The sequence below is a fragment of the Diaphorina citri genome, unplaced genomic scaffold (genome assembly GCF_000475195.1).
Source record: "Diaphorina citri unplaced genomic scaffold, Diaci psyllid genome assembly version 1.1 scaffold1278, whole genome shotgun sequence".
NCBI lineage: Eukaryota > Metazoa > Arthropoda > Insecta > Hemiptera > Psyllidae > Diaphorina > Diaphorina citri.
This window is the reverse complement of record NW_007378707.1, coordinates 1-21,141: the sequence shown is the minus strand read 5'-3', so window position 1 is coordinate 21,141 and position 21,141 is coordinate 1. Positions and strand designations below refer to the sequence as shown.

The following is a 21,141-nucleotide window of genomic DNA, read 5'->3' as shown; positions in this document are numbered from 1 at the left end:
AAAGCCCACTCCGAGGCTTAGGCGTAGGGACAAACACCCCGGAAGGACGGGTTAAGCTTCTACGAACGTATTCGAACAGCATTTTCCCTCAAGGTTAAGGTGGCCTTGCACCTCAGCCACTTTGGGCTTTTGGTGTACATAAGCTTCTGCGAATCTGCCTCATGTTCACCGTCGATTGAGATGATTTTAAAGCACGCTTCAGTGCAATACGCTACATGTTTCTCAGTGCAATTTCGCCTTTAGAACTTCTAGGTTTACCTGACCTAACGTCTTTGCTGATTCCTGCTGATAGTTTCAAAGAGCTCAACAGTTGCTTTTTGCCAATTAATACTCATGTGTTTAATGAACTAACAAATGAGTAGCTTCATCCAAAGGTAAGTATCACCAGGTGCACTTCCACACTTGGGATTTTTTTTAGAATGCCAATTCTAGTTATTAAAACAAATAGCATAATTAAATACAAACCTGGAAGTCCTATTGCTAAAATCCCCAAAGGCATACATGCATGTACTTTACCTGGAAGTCCTATTGCTAAAAACACTGTTGATCTATTATTGCATATGGCAGAACTCATTTGCAATTCAAGCTCAAGACGGAAGGAGATGTTGTTTTAGTAGGCATGGGTTTGTTTTTGTCTTTTGTAGGTATTTATCGATTTTCTTTTGTTTCTGTCGATGTCATTATGTACCAATCGTACTACATTACATTACATTGAAATGGGGGTCTTTTCTGACGAAATTCCTGGGTGAAGTCCAGTAGGTATGTAGAACTATTCCACCCCAAATCGCACTAACTTCAGATTAGCAATTCCCAACTATGTATTAATTTTGGGTGAGGTAAATATGTCACATCCACTAATGCTCTTTTTGAAAATGCCAAATGTCTCCTGAATATGGAACTGCTAGTGAATCTGCACGTCCTCCAGGATCATCCAACATTAGCGGGAAACTCGTTTACATGCGATAATCGAATATCTCGAGGTATTATGCAGCAGTTCATACTGTTCACTTTTACTACTAGACTAGAAAAGTTGCTCTTTCGAGTTGCTCACTTGCTCTTGCTGGAAATACTAGAACTTTTTGAGGAGCTAGAGAGGTGGTTGTTTTGCTGTTGCGGTACTCTGGACTATCTGTGCCTTCTCTACTTCTCTGTGAAAAGCTGCTTCGTTGACTAACTGGCCCTGACAGAAAATCACGTGTAGCGGTCAAAATTATTGTCTCGTGTAGGTATGGAGGACTATTGCACCCCAAATCGCACTAAATTCAAGTTAACTAAATTTCAACTATTACTTTTTTGGTGAAGTAAATATGTCACATCCACTAATAAATATTAGTGGAGATGCCAATGTTCTTTTTGAAAATGCCAAACGTCTTTTCAAAATGGGACTGCTAGTGAATCTGCTTTTCCTTCAAATGATTCAATATTAGAAGGAAAATCGTTTACATACGATAATCGAATATCTCGAGGTATTATGCATCCTATGTAAATGTAGAAGTATCCCATATTCAGTAGGCAATCCAGATAAGTGTTATTTAGGATGTAGGTAATACATTGAACGGACAATGTTATGAAAATGATGCAAGGAACATCGGCATAACGGAAATATCATCTGAGACAAGAGGCTGAATCTTTTTCTAGTTGTTGCACATTGCTTACTTAAACAAATCGAGAAAATCCTGAATAAAAGGCGAGGAAAATTTCTGTCACTGTCACAGAAAGTTACACCCTATCTTACACATACCTGTTTAAGATTCAAGTTGATGGTAGATCATGAAATGGACAACTATGAATTTTTTAGGCGAAATACGTAAAACGATGGGCTTTAGTAACCTGTTATATTTATATTGCCCAATAAGAAATCGTTATTGTGGAACTAAAAGTAAAGCGACTGTCACAGATGTACAGATAAATACAAAATTCAGGTGGCAAATTACAACTAGCACAGAAAATGTCTCTTGATTAGTAACATAGGTATTCAGGTAGGTATTTACAATGGAATAATGTCTGACGTATTACTTTACAGGCGAGGCTCTTATGTGGTTTTCAATAAACGCTAGGTTCCCAGAGAAGAACTTGAAGGAAGTTCAGGCCACGGTTGCCATTCAAACTCAAACGAATATTGTTATCTACTTGAAAAAAAAATAATAATAATATTAATCACTTGCTTTCTACCAAAATATCTGGCTGGGGGACGTTTAAACAGGGTGTATACTAGCCTGATTTCCCCTTGCTAAAGATATAGTCTTTATTTATTTATTTATTTTAACAGAAAATTCGTCTGAAATGCCCACCCCGGTACTACAGTGCATTTCTTCAGGGATATAGTCTGTACACGGGAAAAGGCGAAGAAAAGGAGAAGACTTGCTTTCTACCAAAGTCAAGTGACACACCCTCCAGATTGATTCTTAGAGTCAGCAAAAGCTCACCTGTCCAGAGTTCGGTGTAGCCAGCGGCGAAAGCACATTGAATGCTCCAGCTCCGAATGAATCACCGAAGTTAAGCGATGTTGCGTGTGATTGGTAGTTCGGTGTTGTCTGATTTTAGAGTTCAATAGTGTGCCCCACGCCCCACGGCAACATTGCAAGATCTTTAGTAGGTGCCTCCTATAATAGGTAACTAGTAGATTTAATGTTTTATTTTCTTTATTTGATAATAACAAGTAAATAAAAATACAAGAGGATCCTTCCTAAGACACAATGCTTCAATCCTTCCTAAGACACAATGCTTCAGGTAGGAAGTGCATACCTTTTATCAAACTCACAATTTTGCACGTTCAAAATTGCAACTATTGCAAACGTAATCAAACTTATTCGTCCAAAAATGGACCTAGTGACCGAATCGCCCATTGATCCCAATTTGGTGACCATTGTGCTGGAATTTCTGAAGATGGAAGAGGAAAGGCGACTTCCTCATAATTTGGTTTTGGCTCGGTATCAAAACATAATCGTCATCACCACCGACCTAATATTGTCTTTCATTGCAGTGGACTCGTTTGATTACTATGAAATAAAACACCAAACTTATTCGTCCAAAAATGGACCTAGTGACCGAATCGCCCATTGATCCCAATTTGGTGACCATTGTGCTGGAATTTCTGAAGATGCAAGAGGAAAGGCGACTTCCTCATAATTTGGTTTTGGCTCGGTATCAAAACATAATCGTCATCACCACTGACCTAATATTGTCTTTCATTGCAGTGGACTCGTTTGATTACTATGAAATAAAACATAAAGAACCGTAATAACGAGGAAACTTCAAAATGTAGGCAAATCTGTTTTCGATTTCGCTTGTGGGCGGATCGCGATCTGATACCTACCACGCTGCCATGTTGGTAGATTCCGTTTTTGATATATTATCTTGCCATACAGGGTGACACCAAAATTTAACTATTCGGGAATTCTAGGAGTAAGGAAGTTCAGTTCATAGGGTGGGACGGAATCACGGAGCTTAAAGGATTCAACTTTCGTCCACATCTAGGAGTAAGGAAGTTCAGTTCATAGGGTGGGACGGAATCACGGAGCTTAAAGGATTCAACTTTCGTCCACGCCGTCCACAATTCATAATGATTTGGCATATTTTTAGCCCTTTGTTATTGATTCAGTTTGAACCACAACATAATTTTATCGCAATAATAATTATGTAGTAGAGCGTGGTACAGTCGTATGTGGGGTCACCCCGTCTGTAAAAGCCGCGTTTAATAGAACTTATAGTTTTATGGCAATGGAAATTGCTAGTCAGTCACTATCGTCACTAATTTTTAATTTTTCGGTGATTCTGATTACATATTTTGTCTCAATTCCAACGAGGTACCAAAAGTACCTGGTTGCTATCGACCCAGTATATCTAAATATTAATGGTGATTGCTGATTGATTTGTCCTAGATTCTCAAATCAAACCATTCCATATGTTTCATTGTATATCTAATTAAATCATAAGGTACATATAATTACTCTTACTTCAGACGTTCTAGCTCTGTTCTTGAAATCTCGTGATCTCCAATTTCACTTTATTTGTTTTCAATTTCTAAATATTTCTTCATTTTTTCCTTCTCGTTAACAATTCTTTCACTTTTGAAACAATCAAGTCGGCCTGAGTTGATCTGATTATGATGGTAGGTAAGAATGCGCCTCTAGAGACTGCATACAACTGAAGCACTTGCTTGCATTAGAAGTACCCTAGAAATAAATGTCAAATATTCCTACAGCACCCAGGAGCTTTTCGGCTACTAGCAATGACCTTTCTTATTATCTGTAGCCTACGTGAGATATGAAGATACATTATAGTCAAACCAATACCCCAAGAATTTGAAGAACAGTTAGTAAAATAACATAATCTGCACGAGACATTCCACTTTGTGTGACATCCTATACATACCAAATGAAACTTTATTATTCATCTATTGTTCGCAGGCCAATCAATTTGGGTCAATGGCTAGAAATTGCTTATCAATAGAGATTGGAGTTGAAAGAAGTTCGCAAGGCGATTGACAGATTGGAAATGGTACCGTTTGATGGTCTAGGTAGGTGGTGAACTTTTAGCAATTAGGACCTGAGTACATCTAAATCAGAATGTCAGATAGTACTAGAACCAATAGAATAGGTGGTGAACTTTTAGCAATTAGGACCTGAGTACATCTAAATCAGAATGTCAGATAGTACTAGAACCAATAGAACTAACATTATCGTGAGGAGATATCATTCTGAAATATTCTTATTAGTGATATGAGCCATGTCAAAAAAAGTGTCATCCATCAGATGACGAATGTCAACTTGAAGTTTAACCTTGGAGTGGAAAATACAAGAATTCTGTTTGATTCAACTTTCTGTCATTGAAAAGTCAAGCTTGGCTCACAAAGAATAGCACACAGTTCACATTGGCTTGATACTTATGGTAAAAAAGTGTCATCCATCAGATGACGAATGTCAACTTGAAGTTTAACCTTGGAGTGGAAAATACAAGAATTCTGTTTGATTCAACTTTTTGTCATTGAAAAGTCAAGCTTGGCTCACAAAGAATAGCACACAGTTCACATTGGCTTGATACTTATGGCGGAATTAGGTGGTGAACTTTTAGCAATTAGGACCTGAGTACATCTAAATCAGAATGTCAGATAGTACTAGAACCAATAGAACTAACATTATCGTTCACATTGGCTTGATACTTATGGCGGAATTGGTGGAGGTTGCTGATAAAACACACAGGTTCTCTATGATACAAGAATCAGATGCTGTGAAAAACATACACATATTTATCATTTTGATGCGAGATTTTTTGTTAGAAATGAATGAAATGAACCGAGGCCGAGGCTAATGCTGATAAAACACACAGGTTCTCTATGATACAAGAATCAGATGCTGTGAAAAACATACATATTTATCATTTTGATGCGAGATTTTTTTGTTAGAAATGAATGAACCGAGGCCGAGGCTATAACATCTCCCGTTGCCATTGTACGCCAAACAATGCTCAGAAAAAACAAAGCAATGCCTTCACTTGTCACAATGAGTATGATTTATACTAATGCTAGAATTGCTAGAATGCTAGATAATGTTATTACCAGTTAAAATGTTAGGTTAGCCACTGACTATCAGGTAGACTTGACAGGTACACCTGATACCTGATGAGCACACGCGCTATCAGGTAGATCTGACAGGTACGGCTGAAAAGATCCACCCGTCAGGACTACGTGATGAGCGCACACTCTATCAGGTAGACCTGACAGGCCGACCTGATCAGGTGTACCTGTCAGGTCTAGGTCTACCAGATAGTGAGTGGCTGGCCTTATGTTAAAAAATACCAGGCCTGGGAAACATATGTCTGACGGGATATGACACTATCTAGCTTCACAAGTCTTCGGTCTCCGGACATTATCTAACACACATAAAGGACTACAAGATCTACAAGGATGACAGAAATCATGCGTGACCTAGGTCCGAGGCGCAGGGTAAGAATTCAATGTCCCCCTCACATGAAACAAGTCGAGCGAGACAACTTCAAACCGGGTCAGGATGAAAATCCTCAGAGGAAACTTGGTTCTAGAAATATTCATATTGACATTGAGAAGGTCTTTGACTCTGTGGAAAATGGTAGATTCGTAGAAGCTTAACACATCCTTTAGGGCTGTTTAACCTAATCCTAGGAGGTGGCTTTTTGTGTATGATTGGAAAATGGTAAGAAAACCCATCAAGGCATGGAGAGAAGTAGGCGACGCGACGGTATATGAATGAGACACCTACCCAGGGCGAAAGACTTTTCCCTTGTGAGTTACCTATAAAATAAACGGGCTCAGAGGAATTGGTACATGGTAATCCGGTGTTCAAGAATCAAGTTACAGAAATTGACAAAAGTCCAAAAGGTTGATACAATAGTGTAAAGTGGAAGGACTGATTTCCAACCTAGGTACTAGTATACAACTTACTCTACATAGTTAATTAGATCCTAGATAGGAATATTTACGAGTAATAATATCAGCCTCATAGATGGCATAGACCTCTAATAAATGTCTTCCTCTGGTTTACATGTTGGAAACACTACCGATGTTGCAATATGTGGTCCACACTGGTTACACAATCGCTCTTGATGTGTCATCTTTGATTCGGTTTTACTGCCTACCATATCATCCTCAATTCAGGCGGATTCCCATGGCTACAGAAGTTACGTTATGTCGTTCATGTACATACAATGTACAGAGTGTCCCCGATATTAAGTAAGTTGTTACCTATCTTGACGGAACTGAGCAAACTGTGAACTGTGCCAAAACTGCAGGATAATTTACGATTGCGATTGTTCGGAAGTAAAAAGTAATTGTCTCCAATGGGCTAGGAGCCCAGGGCGAAAATGTGCCATGTCTGTTGTAGAAAGCCACTAAATGATGCCTGCCGCTCACCCGCAGAACCCCTGACAAATTGCGGTCTCATAGACCTGGGTCTGTCAGACAGTCTGAGCGTGAGTGGTGGGCGGAAAAAATCTAGTGACCTAGGTCCGTTAGACTGTCTGAGAGAAGTATGGCAAAAGGGATTATTGGTGACATGATAGCTACAGGTTATAGTTCTAGGATACCTATCATAGACCTGGGTCTGTCAGACAGTCTGAGCGTGAGTGGTGGGCGGAAAAAATCTAGTGACCTAGGTCCGTTAGACTGTCTGAGAGATCTATGGCAAAAGGGATTATTGGTGACATGATAGCTACAGGTTATAGTTCTAGGATACCTATCCTTTGCAGACACCCTGTATGAAATATGCCTTAATACTATTATCTAGCCATGTATTTTACTGGTTCTTCTTGTGTTTTTTCCATAGTTATTCGCGTCATTCTTGTCAAAGCGAGTATGAAATATGTTCTGAATGTGACATCTCGTACTACCACCCATCGTTTCCTTTGATAAATCGCCTCGGTCTCTATGGAGCATACTCTCGATTCGTTGCATTGCGCGTCATTCTTGTCAAAGCGAGTATGAAATATGTTCTGAATGTGACATCTCGTACTACCACCCATCGTTTTCTTTGATAAATCGCCTTGGTCTCTATGGAGCATACTCTGGATTCGTTGCATTTTGTACGCCAAACAATGCTCAGAAAAAACAAAGCAATGCCTTCACTTGTCACAATGAGTATGATTTATACTAATGCTAGAATTGCTAGATAATGTTATTACCAGTTAAAATGTTAGGCTAACCACTCACTATCAGGTAGACCAATGCTAGAATTGCTAGATAATGTTATTACCAGTTAAAATGTTAGGCTAGCCACTCACTATCAGGTAGACCTGACAGGTACACCTGATCAGGTCTATAACCTGATACCTGATGAGCACACACGCTATCAGGTAGATCTGACAGGTACGGCTGAAAAGATCCACCCGTCAGGACTACCTGATACCTGATGAGCGCACACTCTATCAGGTAGACCTGACAGCCCGACCTGATCAGGTGTACCTGTCAGGTCTAGGTCTACCTGATAGTGAGTGGCTGGCTTTATGTTCAAAAATACCAGGCCTGGGAAACATATGTCTGACGGGATATGACACTATCTAGCTTCACAAGTCTTCGGTCTCCGGACATTATCTAACACACATAAAGGACTACAAGATCTACAAGGATGACAGAAATCATGCGTGACCTAGGTCCGAGGCGCAGGGTAAGAATTCAATGTCCCCCTCACATGAAACAAGTCGAGCGAGACAACTTCAAACCGGGTCAGGATGAAAATCCTCAGAGGAAACTTGGTTCTAGAAATATTCATATTGACATTGAGAAGGTCTTTGACTCTGTGGAAAATGGTAGATTCGTAGAAGCTTAACACATCCTTTAGGGCTGTTTAACCTAATCCTAGGAGGTGGCTTTTTGTGTATGATTGGAAAATGGTAAGAAAACCCATCAAGGCATGGAGAGAAGTAGGCGACGCGACGGTATATGAATGAGACACCTACCCAGGGCGAAAGACTTTTCCCTTGTGAGTTACCTATAAAATAAACGGGCTCAGAGGAATTGGTACATGGTAATCCGGTGTTCAAGAATCAAGTTACAGAAATTGACAAAAGTCCAAAAGGTTGATACAATAGTGTAAAGTGGAAGGACTGATTTCCAACCTAGGTACTAGTATACAACTTACTCTACATAGTTAATTAGATCCTAGATAGGAATATTTACGAGTAATAATATCAGCTTCATAGACGGCATAGACCTCTAATAAATGTCTTCCTCTGGTTTACATGTTGGAAACACTACCGATGTTGCAATGTGGTTCACACTGGTTACACAATCGTTCTTGATGTGTCATCTTTGATTCGGTTTTACTGCCTACCATATCATCCTCAATTCAGGCGGATTCCCATGGCTACAGAAGTTACGTTATGTCGTTCATGTACATACAATGTACAGAGTGTCCCCGATATTAAGTAAGTTGTTACCTATCTTGACGGAACTGAGCAAACTGTGAACTGTGCCAAAACTGCAGGATAATTTACGATTGCGATTGTTCGGAAGTAAAAAGTAATTGTCTCCAATGGGCTAGGAGCCCAGGGCGAAAATGTGCCATGTCTGTTGTAGAAAGCCACTAAATGATGCCTGCCGCTCACCCGCAGAACCCCTGACAAATTGCGGTCTCATAGACCTGGGTCTGTCAGACAGTCTGAGCGTGAGTGGTGGGCGGAAAAAATCTAGTGACCTAGGTCCGTTAGACTGTCTGAGAGATCTATGGCAAAAGGGATTATTGGTGACATGATAGCTACAGGTTATAGTTCTAGGATACCTATCCTTTGCAGACACCCTGTATGAAATATGCCTTAATACTATTATCTAGCCATGTATTTTACTGGTTCTTCTTGTGTTTTTTCCATAGTTATTCGCGTCATTCTTGTCAAAGCGAGTATGAAATATGTTCTGAATGTGACATCTCGTACTACCACCCATCGTTTTCTTTGATAAATCGCCTCGGTCTCTGTGGAGCATACTCTGGATTCGTTGCATTGCTGAAGAGTTAAGAGCAACATATCCACGGATCTACCATTGGGGTCCTCAGAAGTGGGAGATTCGACATGTGTGTTCTGAGCTGTGAAATCAGTGAACACTTCAGAAGAATTTCCCTGAAAGTATCCAAGACATTATCTTAGGGACACGGAAATGAACGATCGTTCTTGGTAAAGATTTATGACGGTCGTGCGATTAAAAAATTGGTTTTGGGGCAGAACCAAAGAGTTAACGAACCTAAAATATGTCAGGAGCCCTGAATATGGTCTTTTAATATTCCTGTAGCGGTACGTACGAGTATAAATAATATACAAATATTTGAAGAAAAAAAAAGCGCGTGTTTTTCTGTGACCTTTTGATAGGTTTAGATTTATGAGGTTTATTAAAATTCAACGAAAATAAATGAATAATGTGTTATCAGATTTGAATCCATGACCGAATTCAAATTGGCAAAAGGAGGCACAATTTCGCCGTGCCAACAGAACTGCCAATGTACAAAACTGACAAGGCCCCCCCTTCATTGTCCACACCGAGAAGGAAATAGAAGCTTGTCTACGAAACAAATTAATTAAAAATTTACAATGAATTAAGATTTAGAAGAAGAAAGTCCGGAATGATACATCGTTTCATTATACATGGGTTGGGTATGCCAGAGGTAATACTGTGGGAAGAATTCTCCATTTCTCCCAGTCAGTTTAGATTTGGATTGAACAAGAGAATACGTTTAATACTGTGGGAAGAATTCTCCATTTCTCCCAGTCAGTTTAGATTTGGATTGAACAAGAGAATACGTTATGTCTTTGTGGTTTCCAAAGAAAATATCCATTTTGTTTGTGGTGGAGAATACGTTATGTCTTTGTGGTTTCCAACGAAAATATCCATTTTGTTTGTGGTGAAGATTCGTTATTTGATAATGGCTACGTACTTATGTACGTAGTCAAATATTCCTACAGCACCCAGGAGCTTTTCGGCTACTAGCAATGACCTTTCTTATTATCTGTAGCCTACGTGAGATATGAAGATATATTATAGTCAAACCAATACCCCAAGAATTTGAAGAACAGTTAGTAAAATAACATAATCTGCAGGCACACCATTATATCTAGACATAGACACATGGTGAGATTTTCAAGGAATTCCATGTTTTACAAATAAGGCAGTTGTAAAATCAAATCAAAAGGAAGCTAACTTTGTTATTTACAGTTATTGCATTAGAGTAGGTGACTCCTATAAATGAGGTAATGGGAGATCAGTAGTAAAATCTTCAGGAGCCGATAACTGAAATGTCATAAAATGTGAATCTTTTCAGCAATCAGGGCTCGGGGCTGGAATTGAATACTGTTGATCTATTATTGCATATGGCAGAACTCATTTGCAATTCAAGCTCAAGACGGAAGGAGATGTTGTTTTAGTAGGCATGGGTTTCTTTTTGTCCTTTGTAGATATTTATCGATTTTCTTTTGTTCCTGTCGATGTCATTATGTACCAATCGTACTACATTACATTACATTGAAATGGGGGTCTTTTCTGACGAAATTTCTGGGTGAAGTCCAGTAGGTATATGTAGGACTATTGCACCCCAAATCGCACTAACTTCAGATTAGCAATTCCCAAATATGTATTAATTTTGGGTGAGGTAAATATGTCACATCCACTAATATGAGTGGAGATGCCAATGCTCTTTTTGAAAATGCCAAATGTCTCCTGAATATGGAACTGCTAGTGAATCTGCACGTCCTCCAGGATCATCCAACATTAGCGGGAAACTCGTTTACATGCGATAATCGAATATCTCGAGGTATTATGCAGATCCTATGTAAATGTAGAAGTATCCCATATTCAGTAGGCAATCCAGATAAGTGTTATTTAGGATGTAGGTAATACATTGAACGGACAATGTTATGAAAATGATGCAAGGAACATCGGCATAACGGAAATATCATCTGAGACAAGAGGCTGAATCTTTTTCTAGGTGTTGCACACTGCTTACTTGAACAAATCGAGAAAATCCTGAATAAAAGGCGAGGAAAATTTCTGTCACTGTCACAGAAAGTTACACCCTATCTTACACATACCTACTGTTTAAGATTCAAGTTGATGGTAGATCATGAAATGGACAACTATGAATTTTTTAAGCGAAATCCGTAAAACGATGGGCTTTAGTGACCTGTTATATTGCCCAATAAGAAATCGTTATTGTGGAACTAAAAGTAAAACGACTGTCACAGATGTACAGATAAATACAAAATTCAGGTGGCAAATTACAACTAGCACAGAAAATGTCTCTTAAGCTCGCTGTAGTTTTAACATCTCCACCATTTCCCATACCGCCCGTATGTATTGCGTTAGTCGAGATGACTGAACTCCCAAATAACCATTTCACGCTTTTACTCACGTTTTTACTCTACACTTGTCCTTTTTCTTTGACTTTTGACGAGTTACCTTGGTATCAGCGCTGTTATGATTCACTCCAAAATCCCATCTCAATACTTTCTTCTCAAGGTACAAACATTGAAAACAAGAAGCAACTGAAGAAGACTCTTGCCTGTCAACGAAATTGTCTGCTACTAATCCGCCAGTGTTGCTGTGATCAATCAAGCATGACCTATTGATTATACGTTTAGCATAATATTTTAATCATCTTGCTAGGTTGAAGGAAAACGGATTATCACAAATGTACAGTTGTTCTTGGATGTTCGATCCTCTACATGCTTCCTTTGCCACTAATGCCAAGTGGGAGCTATTACACCGAGGCAAGTTGAACCATGCTGAAGTGAAGCATTTTTCGTTCCAAGTCTATATCAATTTAATGCAAAATCTTTGAAGAATGCTGAATGTGACCTCATGACACCCATACACAAAAAGCCCACTCCGAGGGTTAGGTGTAAGGACAAACAGCCCGGAAGGACGGGTTAAGCTTCTACGAACGTATTCGAACAGCATTTTCCCTCAAGGTTAGGGTTGCCTTACACCTCAGCCACTTTGGGCTTTTTGTGTACATAAGCTTCTGCAAATCTGCCTCATGTTCACCGTCGAATGAGATGATTTTGAAGCATGCTTCAGTGCAATAAGCTTTATGTTTCTCAGTGCAATTTCGCCTCTAAAACTTCTAGGTTTACCTGACCTAACGTCTTTGCTGATTCCTGCTGATAGTTTCAAAGAGCTCAACAGTTGCTTTTTGCTAATTAATACTCATGTGCTTAATGAACTAACAAATGAGTAGCTTCATCCAAAGGTAAGTATCACCAGGTGCACTTCCACACTTTCTAGTTATTACTACTCATGTGCTTAATGAACTAACAAATGAGTAGCTTCATCCAAAGGTAAGTATCACCAGGTGCACTTCCACACTTGGGACTACTCATGTGCTTAATGAACTAACAAATGAGTAGCTTCATCCAAAGGTAAGTATCACCAGGTGCACTTCCACACTTGGGACTTTTTTTTAGAATGCCATTTCTAGTTATTACAACAAATAGCATAATTAAATACAGACCTGGAAGTCCTATTGCTAAAAAAAACAAATAGCATAATTAAATACAAACCTGGAAGTCCTATTGCTAAAATCCCCAAAGGCATACATGTACTTTACCTGGAAGTCCTATTGCTAAAAACCCCTGTAGGCATGTATAACAAATAGCATAATTAAATACAAACCTGGAAGTCCTATTGCTAAAATCCCCAAAGGCATACATGTACTTTACCTGGAAGTCCTATTGGTAAAAACCCCTGTAGGCATGTACTTTACCAACTACTAATTGGTTCTCATACCAGTAGGGCTCCGTCACCGTTTAATAATGAAAACTGGTGAAATTAAGCCAACATTGGTCAGAACTAGGAAGAAATTAGTGAAGATTTGTTTCGAAATTCTCACCTGTGTACATAGGTTCCCAAGTTTGACTTTTAGGCTAATCTAGCAGAAGCTGAGCAAACATTTCAACCACTGTCAGGGTAAAATCAAAAGCTAGCAATCAACACCTAGGATGAATTCATGTCGGTGAACCCACCTGAGAGTGGCATAGCCAAGAGTGTCCCTATAGTGAACTATATCCCCCAACTACTAATTGGTTCTCATACAGTAAGGCTCCGTCACCGTTTTATAATGAAAACTGGTGAAATTAAGCCAACATTGGTCAGGACTAGGAAGAAATTAGTGAGGATTTGTTTCGAAATTCTCACCTGTATACATAGGTTCCCAAGTTTGACTTTTAGGCTAATCCAGCAGAAGCTGAGCAAACATTTCAACCACTGTCAGGGTAAAATCAAAAGCTAGCAATTATTCAACACCTAGGTTGAATTCATGTAGGTGAACCCACCTGAGAGTGGCATAGCCAAGATTGTCCCTATAGTGATCTATATCCCATAACGTACAGTACAATAACGTTCAATTTATCATGATGATGGTTAAACGGTGAGAACTCACACATTCGAACAGGTACTATTTATCCTTAGAATGGTTCATCGCGTGCTGATGTCAAGATCACTCTAAAGTCACGAGAATTGATGATGTAACAGAACCAAGTTTAATGTTAGTTAACACTTAACGTGAAAAGTATGTGCTTTATTTGAGTTCTTTGTTTGATGTATTCGTCAATATTTGAAACCATTTTTGAGCCACATTTACCGGGCCGGTACCTAATTTGAAATTTGGCACTATTTTGTACGAAAAATTTGGACCTTTTTTTCATCATATTTTCTATAAAGACCATCGAACATACGAGGATGTGAGGTTATAACGACAATACCTTTAATAACATAGCAACTACCTATGAGTACTTATTTGTGATTTTGTACCTGCCTACTTACCCAAATGATAAAAGCGACATTGACAGATAAAATCATACTCTTACCTATGTGTCTGTAAGTGTACTCGTAAGTTTATCGAACATTTCATAGCCCTAGTGACCATTGAAAACACATTAGGCGGAACTAATCTCTTCAATACAACTAGATACATTACAAGATCAAGGGTAAGAACGATACGAAGATCGTGACTCTCTTGGTCCTAGTTTCTCATGAGATAAATTCACACACATGAGTACCATCTCATTCATGACTATAAAAGTGGGTCTATCAATTGAAACTATCATATTTAACAGTCTGGTCCACAGTTCTAGCATCTCACGAAATTTGGGATGGTAATTTGGTCAGGTCAAAAACTCAAATCGAGGAAGAAAGCAAAGGAGAAATTCACAAAAATGATGTACAGATTGCACGGGAAAACGGAGCTGGAAAGGCAGCACCAGCCGCTTGATGGCGCGAAGTGCGGATTCCAAGTCGAGTTCTATTTTCCTTTCGGAAACGGAATCGATTCCGATGGTGCGCCATCTTGGATTTCCTATGGTTTAGTACTGGCACTATCAGGATAAAAGGGGGAAACGAACTTCAGAAGAGGGGAAATGGGAAATTCCGAAAGGAAAATTTGGTCCAGTGGTAACGCGCTTGCTTGCCATGCAGAAGGTCCCGGGTTCGAATCCCACCATCGACAAAAATCTGTACTCAATTCGCGTCACCACTTTTGCTTTTATCTTTTGTCTGTCTCTGATGTGCTTTGTACTCTCTACTCCCCCGACATCCATATTATTAGTTTTAAGACAACTATACCGACAAATTTGAAGATTATTACCCTAACTATTGAATGTTTTCCTGATTAGATAACTATCCCGACCATCCCAACTTATCTTTAAAGTTTAGTAAGTTTGTTTATTTATTGATGTTAAGCGGTTAAACTTTGACCATTTTATTTGAGTTAACAACTATCCCCTCCCTGACCTTAATGCATCTGTGACATAAAAAAAAAAATCTCCAAATTCCTCATGATTCTTCTCAATCTGCATATCTTAATCATTCCTTATCCATCCATCACATCCACACAGCGACACAGCACAACCTAAATTCTTTCTAGTATTTGGGTACCCAAGAGCTTGCACAATATTTCATCATCGATTCGCAAAGAGTACATCTGCTTGTGAGGTGACATTTTTGTCATGCAAATTCCATGTTTGTATATATATTTTTTACTTGCAATAGGCGGTATTGGGAAAAAATATTGTTTGTGACATTATGTGTGTCTGCAAACAAGATGAGCTTGAGGACACAAACATGATTGACGCAATATTTGAATTTGACAAAAAACAAGTTTCAAAGAAGTGCATGAATTATTAATGTTAATGAAAGTTAACCATCCACCATCTTCAAAATATACATAGGTTATATTATGTACAATGTAGGTACATAAATAACCTAATATTGTTGTGGGCGTAGGTACTTCTCCATTGAATAAATAGTAATAGTGACAGTTTTGCAAAGTTATGATGTAACAGAACCAAGTTTAATGTTAGTTAACACTTAACGTGAAAAGTATGTGCTTTATTTGAGTTCTTTGTTTGATGTATTCGTATTCGTCAATATTTGAAATCATTTTTGAGCCACATTTACCGGGCCGGTACCTAATTTGAAATTTGGCACTATTTTGTACGAAAAGTTTGGACCTTTTTTTCATCATATTTTCTATAAAGACCATCGAACATACGATAGTGAACTATATCCCATAACGTTCTATAACGTTCAATTTATCATGATGATGGTTAAACGGTGAGAATTCACACATTCGAACAGGTACTGTTTATCCTCAGAATTGTTCATCGCGTGCTGATGCCAAGATCACTCTCCGGTCACGAGAATTCGAAGGAAGTGGGCAGTGGTTTTTACCAGAGGAACTACTTGTTAGAAGCTCAACTAAACACGGAGCTAAGTCAAACTTGGCTGCTATTATCTCGAACGGTTTAGAGCTTCGGATACAGCTATTTATAGAGGAACACGCGCGACTGACCTACATCGAAGAATTTATCGGAAAATATAAACACCCATATTATTATTATAGATGAGAAATATGTAAATTTTGTATCCGCACAAAAATAACCGTTTGATGGATTAGTGGTAATGAGGAACCTGGCCTAGGAGCCGGTATAGCGAAGGCTGTGTCGACCTACCAGAGGTATTGACCTCTGTTCGAGTCCACAACAGGTTCTAAAAAAATTCGGAGTACACACCTAATATCTACATTATCTACCAGATAACTATGTAGAAGAATAAAATTAAATTAACGAGTTTTGGAAGCATCAGAGAATACACTAGTTTTTGAAAATAATTGATCTGTTGTCCCCTTTGTTCTGAAAGCTTTCGCTGACAGCAAACAGCACAAGAGAAGGATGTGAGGCAATATCTACATTATCTACCAGATAACTATGTAGAAGAATAAAATTAAATTAACGAGTTTTGGAAGCATCAGAGAATACACTAGTTTTTTGAAAATAATTGATCTGTTGTCCCCTTTGTTCTGAAAGTGTTCGCTGACGCGCGACTGACCTACATCGAAGAATTTATCGGAAATTATAAACACCCATAGATGAGAAATATGTAAATTTTGTATCCGCACAAAAACAACCGTTTGATGGATTAGTGGTAATGAGGAACCTGGCCTAGGAGCTCTATTATCTCGAACGGTTTAGAGCTTCGGATACAGCTATTTATAGAGGAACACGCGCGACTGACCTACATCGAAGAATTTATCGGAAATTATAAACATCCATAGATGAGAAATATGTAAATTTTGTATCCGCACAAAAATAACCGTTTGATGGATTAGTGGTAATTAGGAACCTGGCCTAGGAGCTGGTATAGCGAAGGCTGTGTCGACCTACCAGTGATATTGACCTCTGTTCGAGTCCACAACAGGTTTTAAAAAATTTCGGTGTACACACCTATCTAATAGAAGAATTAACGACTTTTGGACGCATTAGAATACACTAGTACGAGTTCCGTAATGGGTATACATGCATAAAAATAGCTACACCATTCGAATTTGCCCCGTGCTAGAATTTTGGAATTCTGAACTACGGTAAAAGATTAAAAGGACCGTTAGAATTTCAATTTCAAACTGCTCGGTGTTCTCAATTCGTACAGCCCATCTGGCGGTAGGACTTTATAGGGTACTTACAACAGGTATTTCAAACTAATCAGACGAGAGTGATTTACACCTCGTGGATTATGGGGCGTTCTTCTGATCATAATCTTGATCATGCTTTCATTGAAGAAAAAACCAAGGTTCGAGAATAAAATGAATGGATTTTAACTATAATAAGATTTGGTTTTACACACATAACTAGGAAGTTTCAAGAAAGGTTTCAAAAATGTCGAGTTTCGCGTGAGGGTGTGTCCACACATAGGCGATCGATGTCAACTGACACGTCCACACTGCCTCCACAGCATAGATTTTCCTCGTCGATCGACTATGTTTGGACACACCTTAAGAGCAGATATTAGTACCTTAAAAAACGTTCAAAATTGATGTGAGGCTATAACGACAATACCTTTAATAACATAGCAACTACCTATGAGTACTTATTTGTGATTTTGTACCTGCCTACTTACCCAAATGATAAAAGCGACATTGACAGATAAAATCATACTCTTACCTATGTGTCTGTAAGTGTACTCGTAAGTTTATCGAACATTTCATAGCCCTAGTGACCATTGAAAACACATTAGGCGGAACTAATCTCTTCAATACAACTAGATACATTACAAGATCAAGGGTAAGAACAGTAAGAACGATACGAAGATCGTGACTCTCTTGGTCCTAGTTTAAGATTTGGTTTTACACACATAACTAGGAAGTTTCAAGAAAGGTTTCAAAAATGTCGAGTTTCGCGTGAGGGTGTGTCCACACATAGACACGTCCACACTGCCTCCACAGCATAGATTTTCCTCGTCGATCCACTATGTTTGGACACACCTTAAGAGCAGATATTAGTATATACCTTAAAAAACGTTCAAAATTGGACCAAAGTTATGTTTAGGTTTTATTAGGCTTCCCAGCCTAGCCCTGTGCACCACCTCACTGAATGTCGAGTTTCGCGTGAGGGTGTGTCCACACATAGGCGATCGATGTCAACTGACACGTCCACACTGCCTCCACAGCATAGATTTTCATCGTCGATCGACTATGTTTGGACACATATTAAGAGCAGATATTAGTACCTTAAAAAACGTTCAAAATAGGACCAAAGTTATGTTTAGGTTTTATTAGGTTTCCCAGCCTAGCCCTGTGCACCACCTCACTACAGAAAATTAATGGAAAAATGAAAGAAAAACTTACCACAAAACGGAATTCCTTCGGGCATCCATTGTCCGGTTTTGTCGCACACTCGTCGCGAAGGGCCGAGCAGTTCAAAGCCGCGTTCACACGCATAGGTGGCTACGGTGCCCGGTGATAGGGTTTCGTTCGAGAATACGATGGAAGAGTGGGCGGGCGCCCCGGGAAAGCGGCACTCTTCATATTCTGAAACTGAAAATAAGGGGACAATGTTAAAATTGGGTAAAAAGACTGGATAAAATCCGGCAGAAAACTCGGTAAATGTTCAGATACGCCGATACGGAGGGCAAGATGCAAGATGTTAGGCACAAACTCCGTAGATATACGGTAAAGAGTCCAAGATGGACATAGCGAGGTAAATATACTGCAAAAGGCCAGTAAATGAGAGGGAAAGGGTAAAATTGAGTAGATTACGCGAAATCTTGGTAGGTGTAAAATCACGGTATACCTCGTTAGTAGGTGGGTACCTAGTACCTAAGGTAATTTAGTTCCTATATAATTTTATTTTCGAACCAAACCAAAGTGAACTTGAATCTAGTCCGGTTATCAGGTATTGGGTGTAGTGGTTTTGAGTCATCGCCTCACAATCCACGGTTCGCTGGATCGAGGCCAGACCAAATTGGGAGTCTCGATAACAGATAAACTTGAGGTGCTCCAACTTGTTGAAATTAATAGAGTCCACTAAATAATTAGCCACATGGGTAGGTAGGAGGTAGGCAACTAGGTATTTACTTACAAATACAAATAATAAAAAAAAGTATAGGGCTACTATTCCTTAAATGGACTAGCTTTGGCGAAGGGAGCCGCTTTGAGCTTTTGCTGCAGTTTTATTCCTCTTTTAATTAATTCACTTATAGCTTGTAAACTAGTATTATCCTTTTAAGGACCTTACTCTGTTACAGTTCATACTGTTCACTTTTACTACTAGACTAGAAAAGTTGCTCTTTCGAGTTGCTCACTTGCTCTTGCTGGAAATACTAGAACTTTTTGAGGAGCTAGAGAGGTGGTTGTTTTGCTGTTGCGGTACTCTGGACTATCTGTGCCTTCTCTACTTCTCTGTGAAAAGCTGCTTCGTTAACTAACTGGCCCTGACAGAAAATCACGTGTAGCGGTCAAAATTATTGTCTCGGGCAATCTCAACCATCCAAAACTCTTTAATTCACGTAGTTCTTCATCCTATCCTGAAAACGCCCCTATTACCGTACTTACTTACCTTTCTTTTTATCTCATAACTGTCTTGGCCTTCTAGGACAAGACTTTATTGCGAAATTTATTGGTGTTTTGTAACGCATAAACTTTTTTCATGATGATAATAAACCCATCAATGTTATCGCTTCAATTTATTTGTCTTTCACTTTGGAATTTGTTCGGATTAGAAATTCATAGGTTTTCCATAGGTACCCTGTGTATTATGATAAGTCAGAGCTACGGATTCAGTTGCAGCATTTATTCACATTTACATCCCATCCCAGATGGATCCACTCAGCCACCGAAGTCATGCAAAGCACGGGTCTACGGGAGGCAGATTTGGCAGAGAAAGCTTGTTGAGGCAATGGATTCGGTCTGAGTTGCCACAGTAGTATGTAATTAAGTAAGTCTAAAAGTAGGTCCTTTAATTTATGAGATGAATTTATTAATTTATGAAGATATTTGTCTAATATTTATGACAGTATCTCGTCTTTTGTATTTAAGCTCAGTCGTGAAAAGACGGTATGTCCTAGCAAAATTATTTTTCTCGACAGTATAATTATGTTGGGTAGTACCAAGGTGCATAGACAGGTAAGTAAGTAAGTATTCCCATCTAAAAAGGAAGGTAGATAACATACCTTCAGGCAATACCAAATTATGACATTTCATGTTGACCATTGTATCATTTTTTTCCTTAAGACGTCAGGCAGACATAAGACATGCTAATACATGACAGACATGCATTTGAGTCTACTGGCCCAGTTTTATCTCAGCTAAAAAAAAACCTGGAAAAAAAAAAGTGTAGGTAGAACAAGCATTTCATTATCTTGGTGACATGAGTGATATTTTGCAGTATAATTCTTGCAGTCCGAATTAGTTCAACAGGTTTTATTAATGATTCTATGATAATTGGATATTATTATTATGATTATTATTTTATATTATGAACATATTATTGTTCTACTTTTGAGGAGTCGTAGAACTTTTTTGTGGTCAGTCCAATTATTTTTTTGCTCATAATGATAACTGTTGTGGTTTTCGGTCTTGCTGGTGTTCGATATTAATATTCTTTAATGTGTCTGTCTCTCGTGCAAAGTTGACGAGGTGGCGTCTTAGGTACTAAACACTAAACGGTATAGGTGACAAAGACGAAGAAAAAGGAACTTGGAATTATAGTCAGTCAACAGTCAAAATTCTGCAGCAAAAAGCAGACCCAAAATATGGAAATTAGAAATGAATGTGGTAGGGCGGGTTGACTTACTTGACTTATGTCCTATAATCCCGAGGGGGACGTAGGGCCTCAACAAAGGAACGCCACCGGATTCGATTT

General features: G+C 38.9%; 1 protein-coding gene across 1 annotated transcript in view; it reads right to left on the bottom strand.

The window, feature by feature from the left end:
- LOC103515110 (fucolectin-3) overlaps positions 1 to 20,489 on the bottom strand; it is an 80,228-nt gene extending 59,739 nt beyond the window's left edge. Inside the window, exons 1-2 of the mRNA XM_008480032.2 lie at positions 20,450 to 20,489; positions 18,627 to 18,815 (exon numbers count right to left, since the gene is read on the bottom strand). Coding sequence (XP_008478254.2) covers positions 18,627 to 18,815; positions 20,450 to 20,489 — 229 coding nt within the window. The remainder of the gene's footprint in view (positions 1 to 18,626; positions 18,816 to 20,449) is intronic.
- Between the last annotated feature and the right edge of the window lie 652 nt (positions 20,490 to 21,141).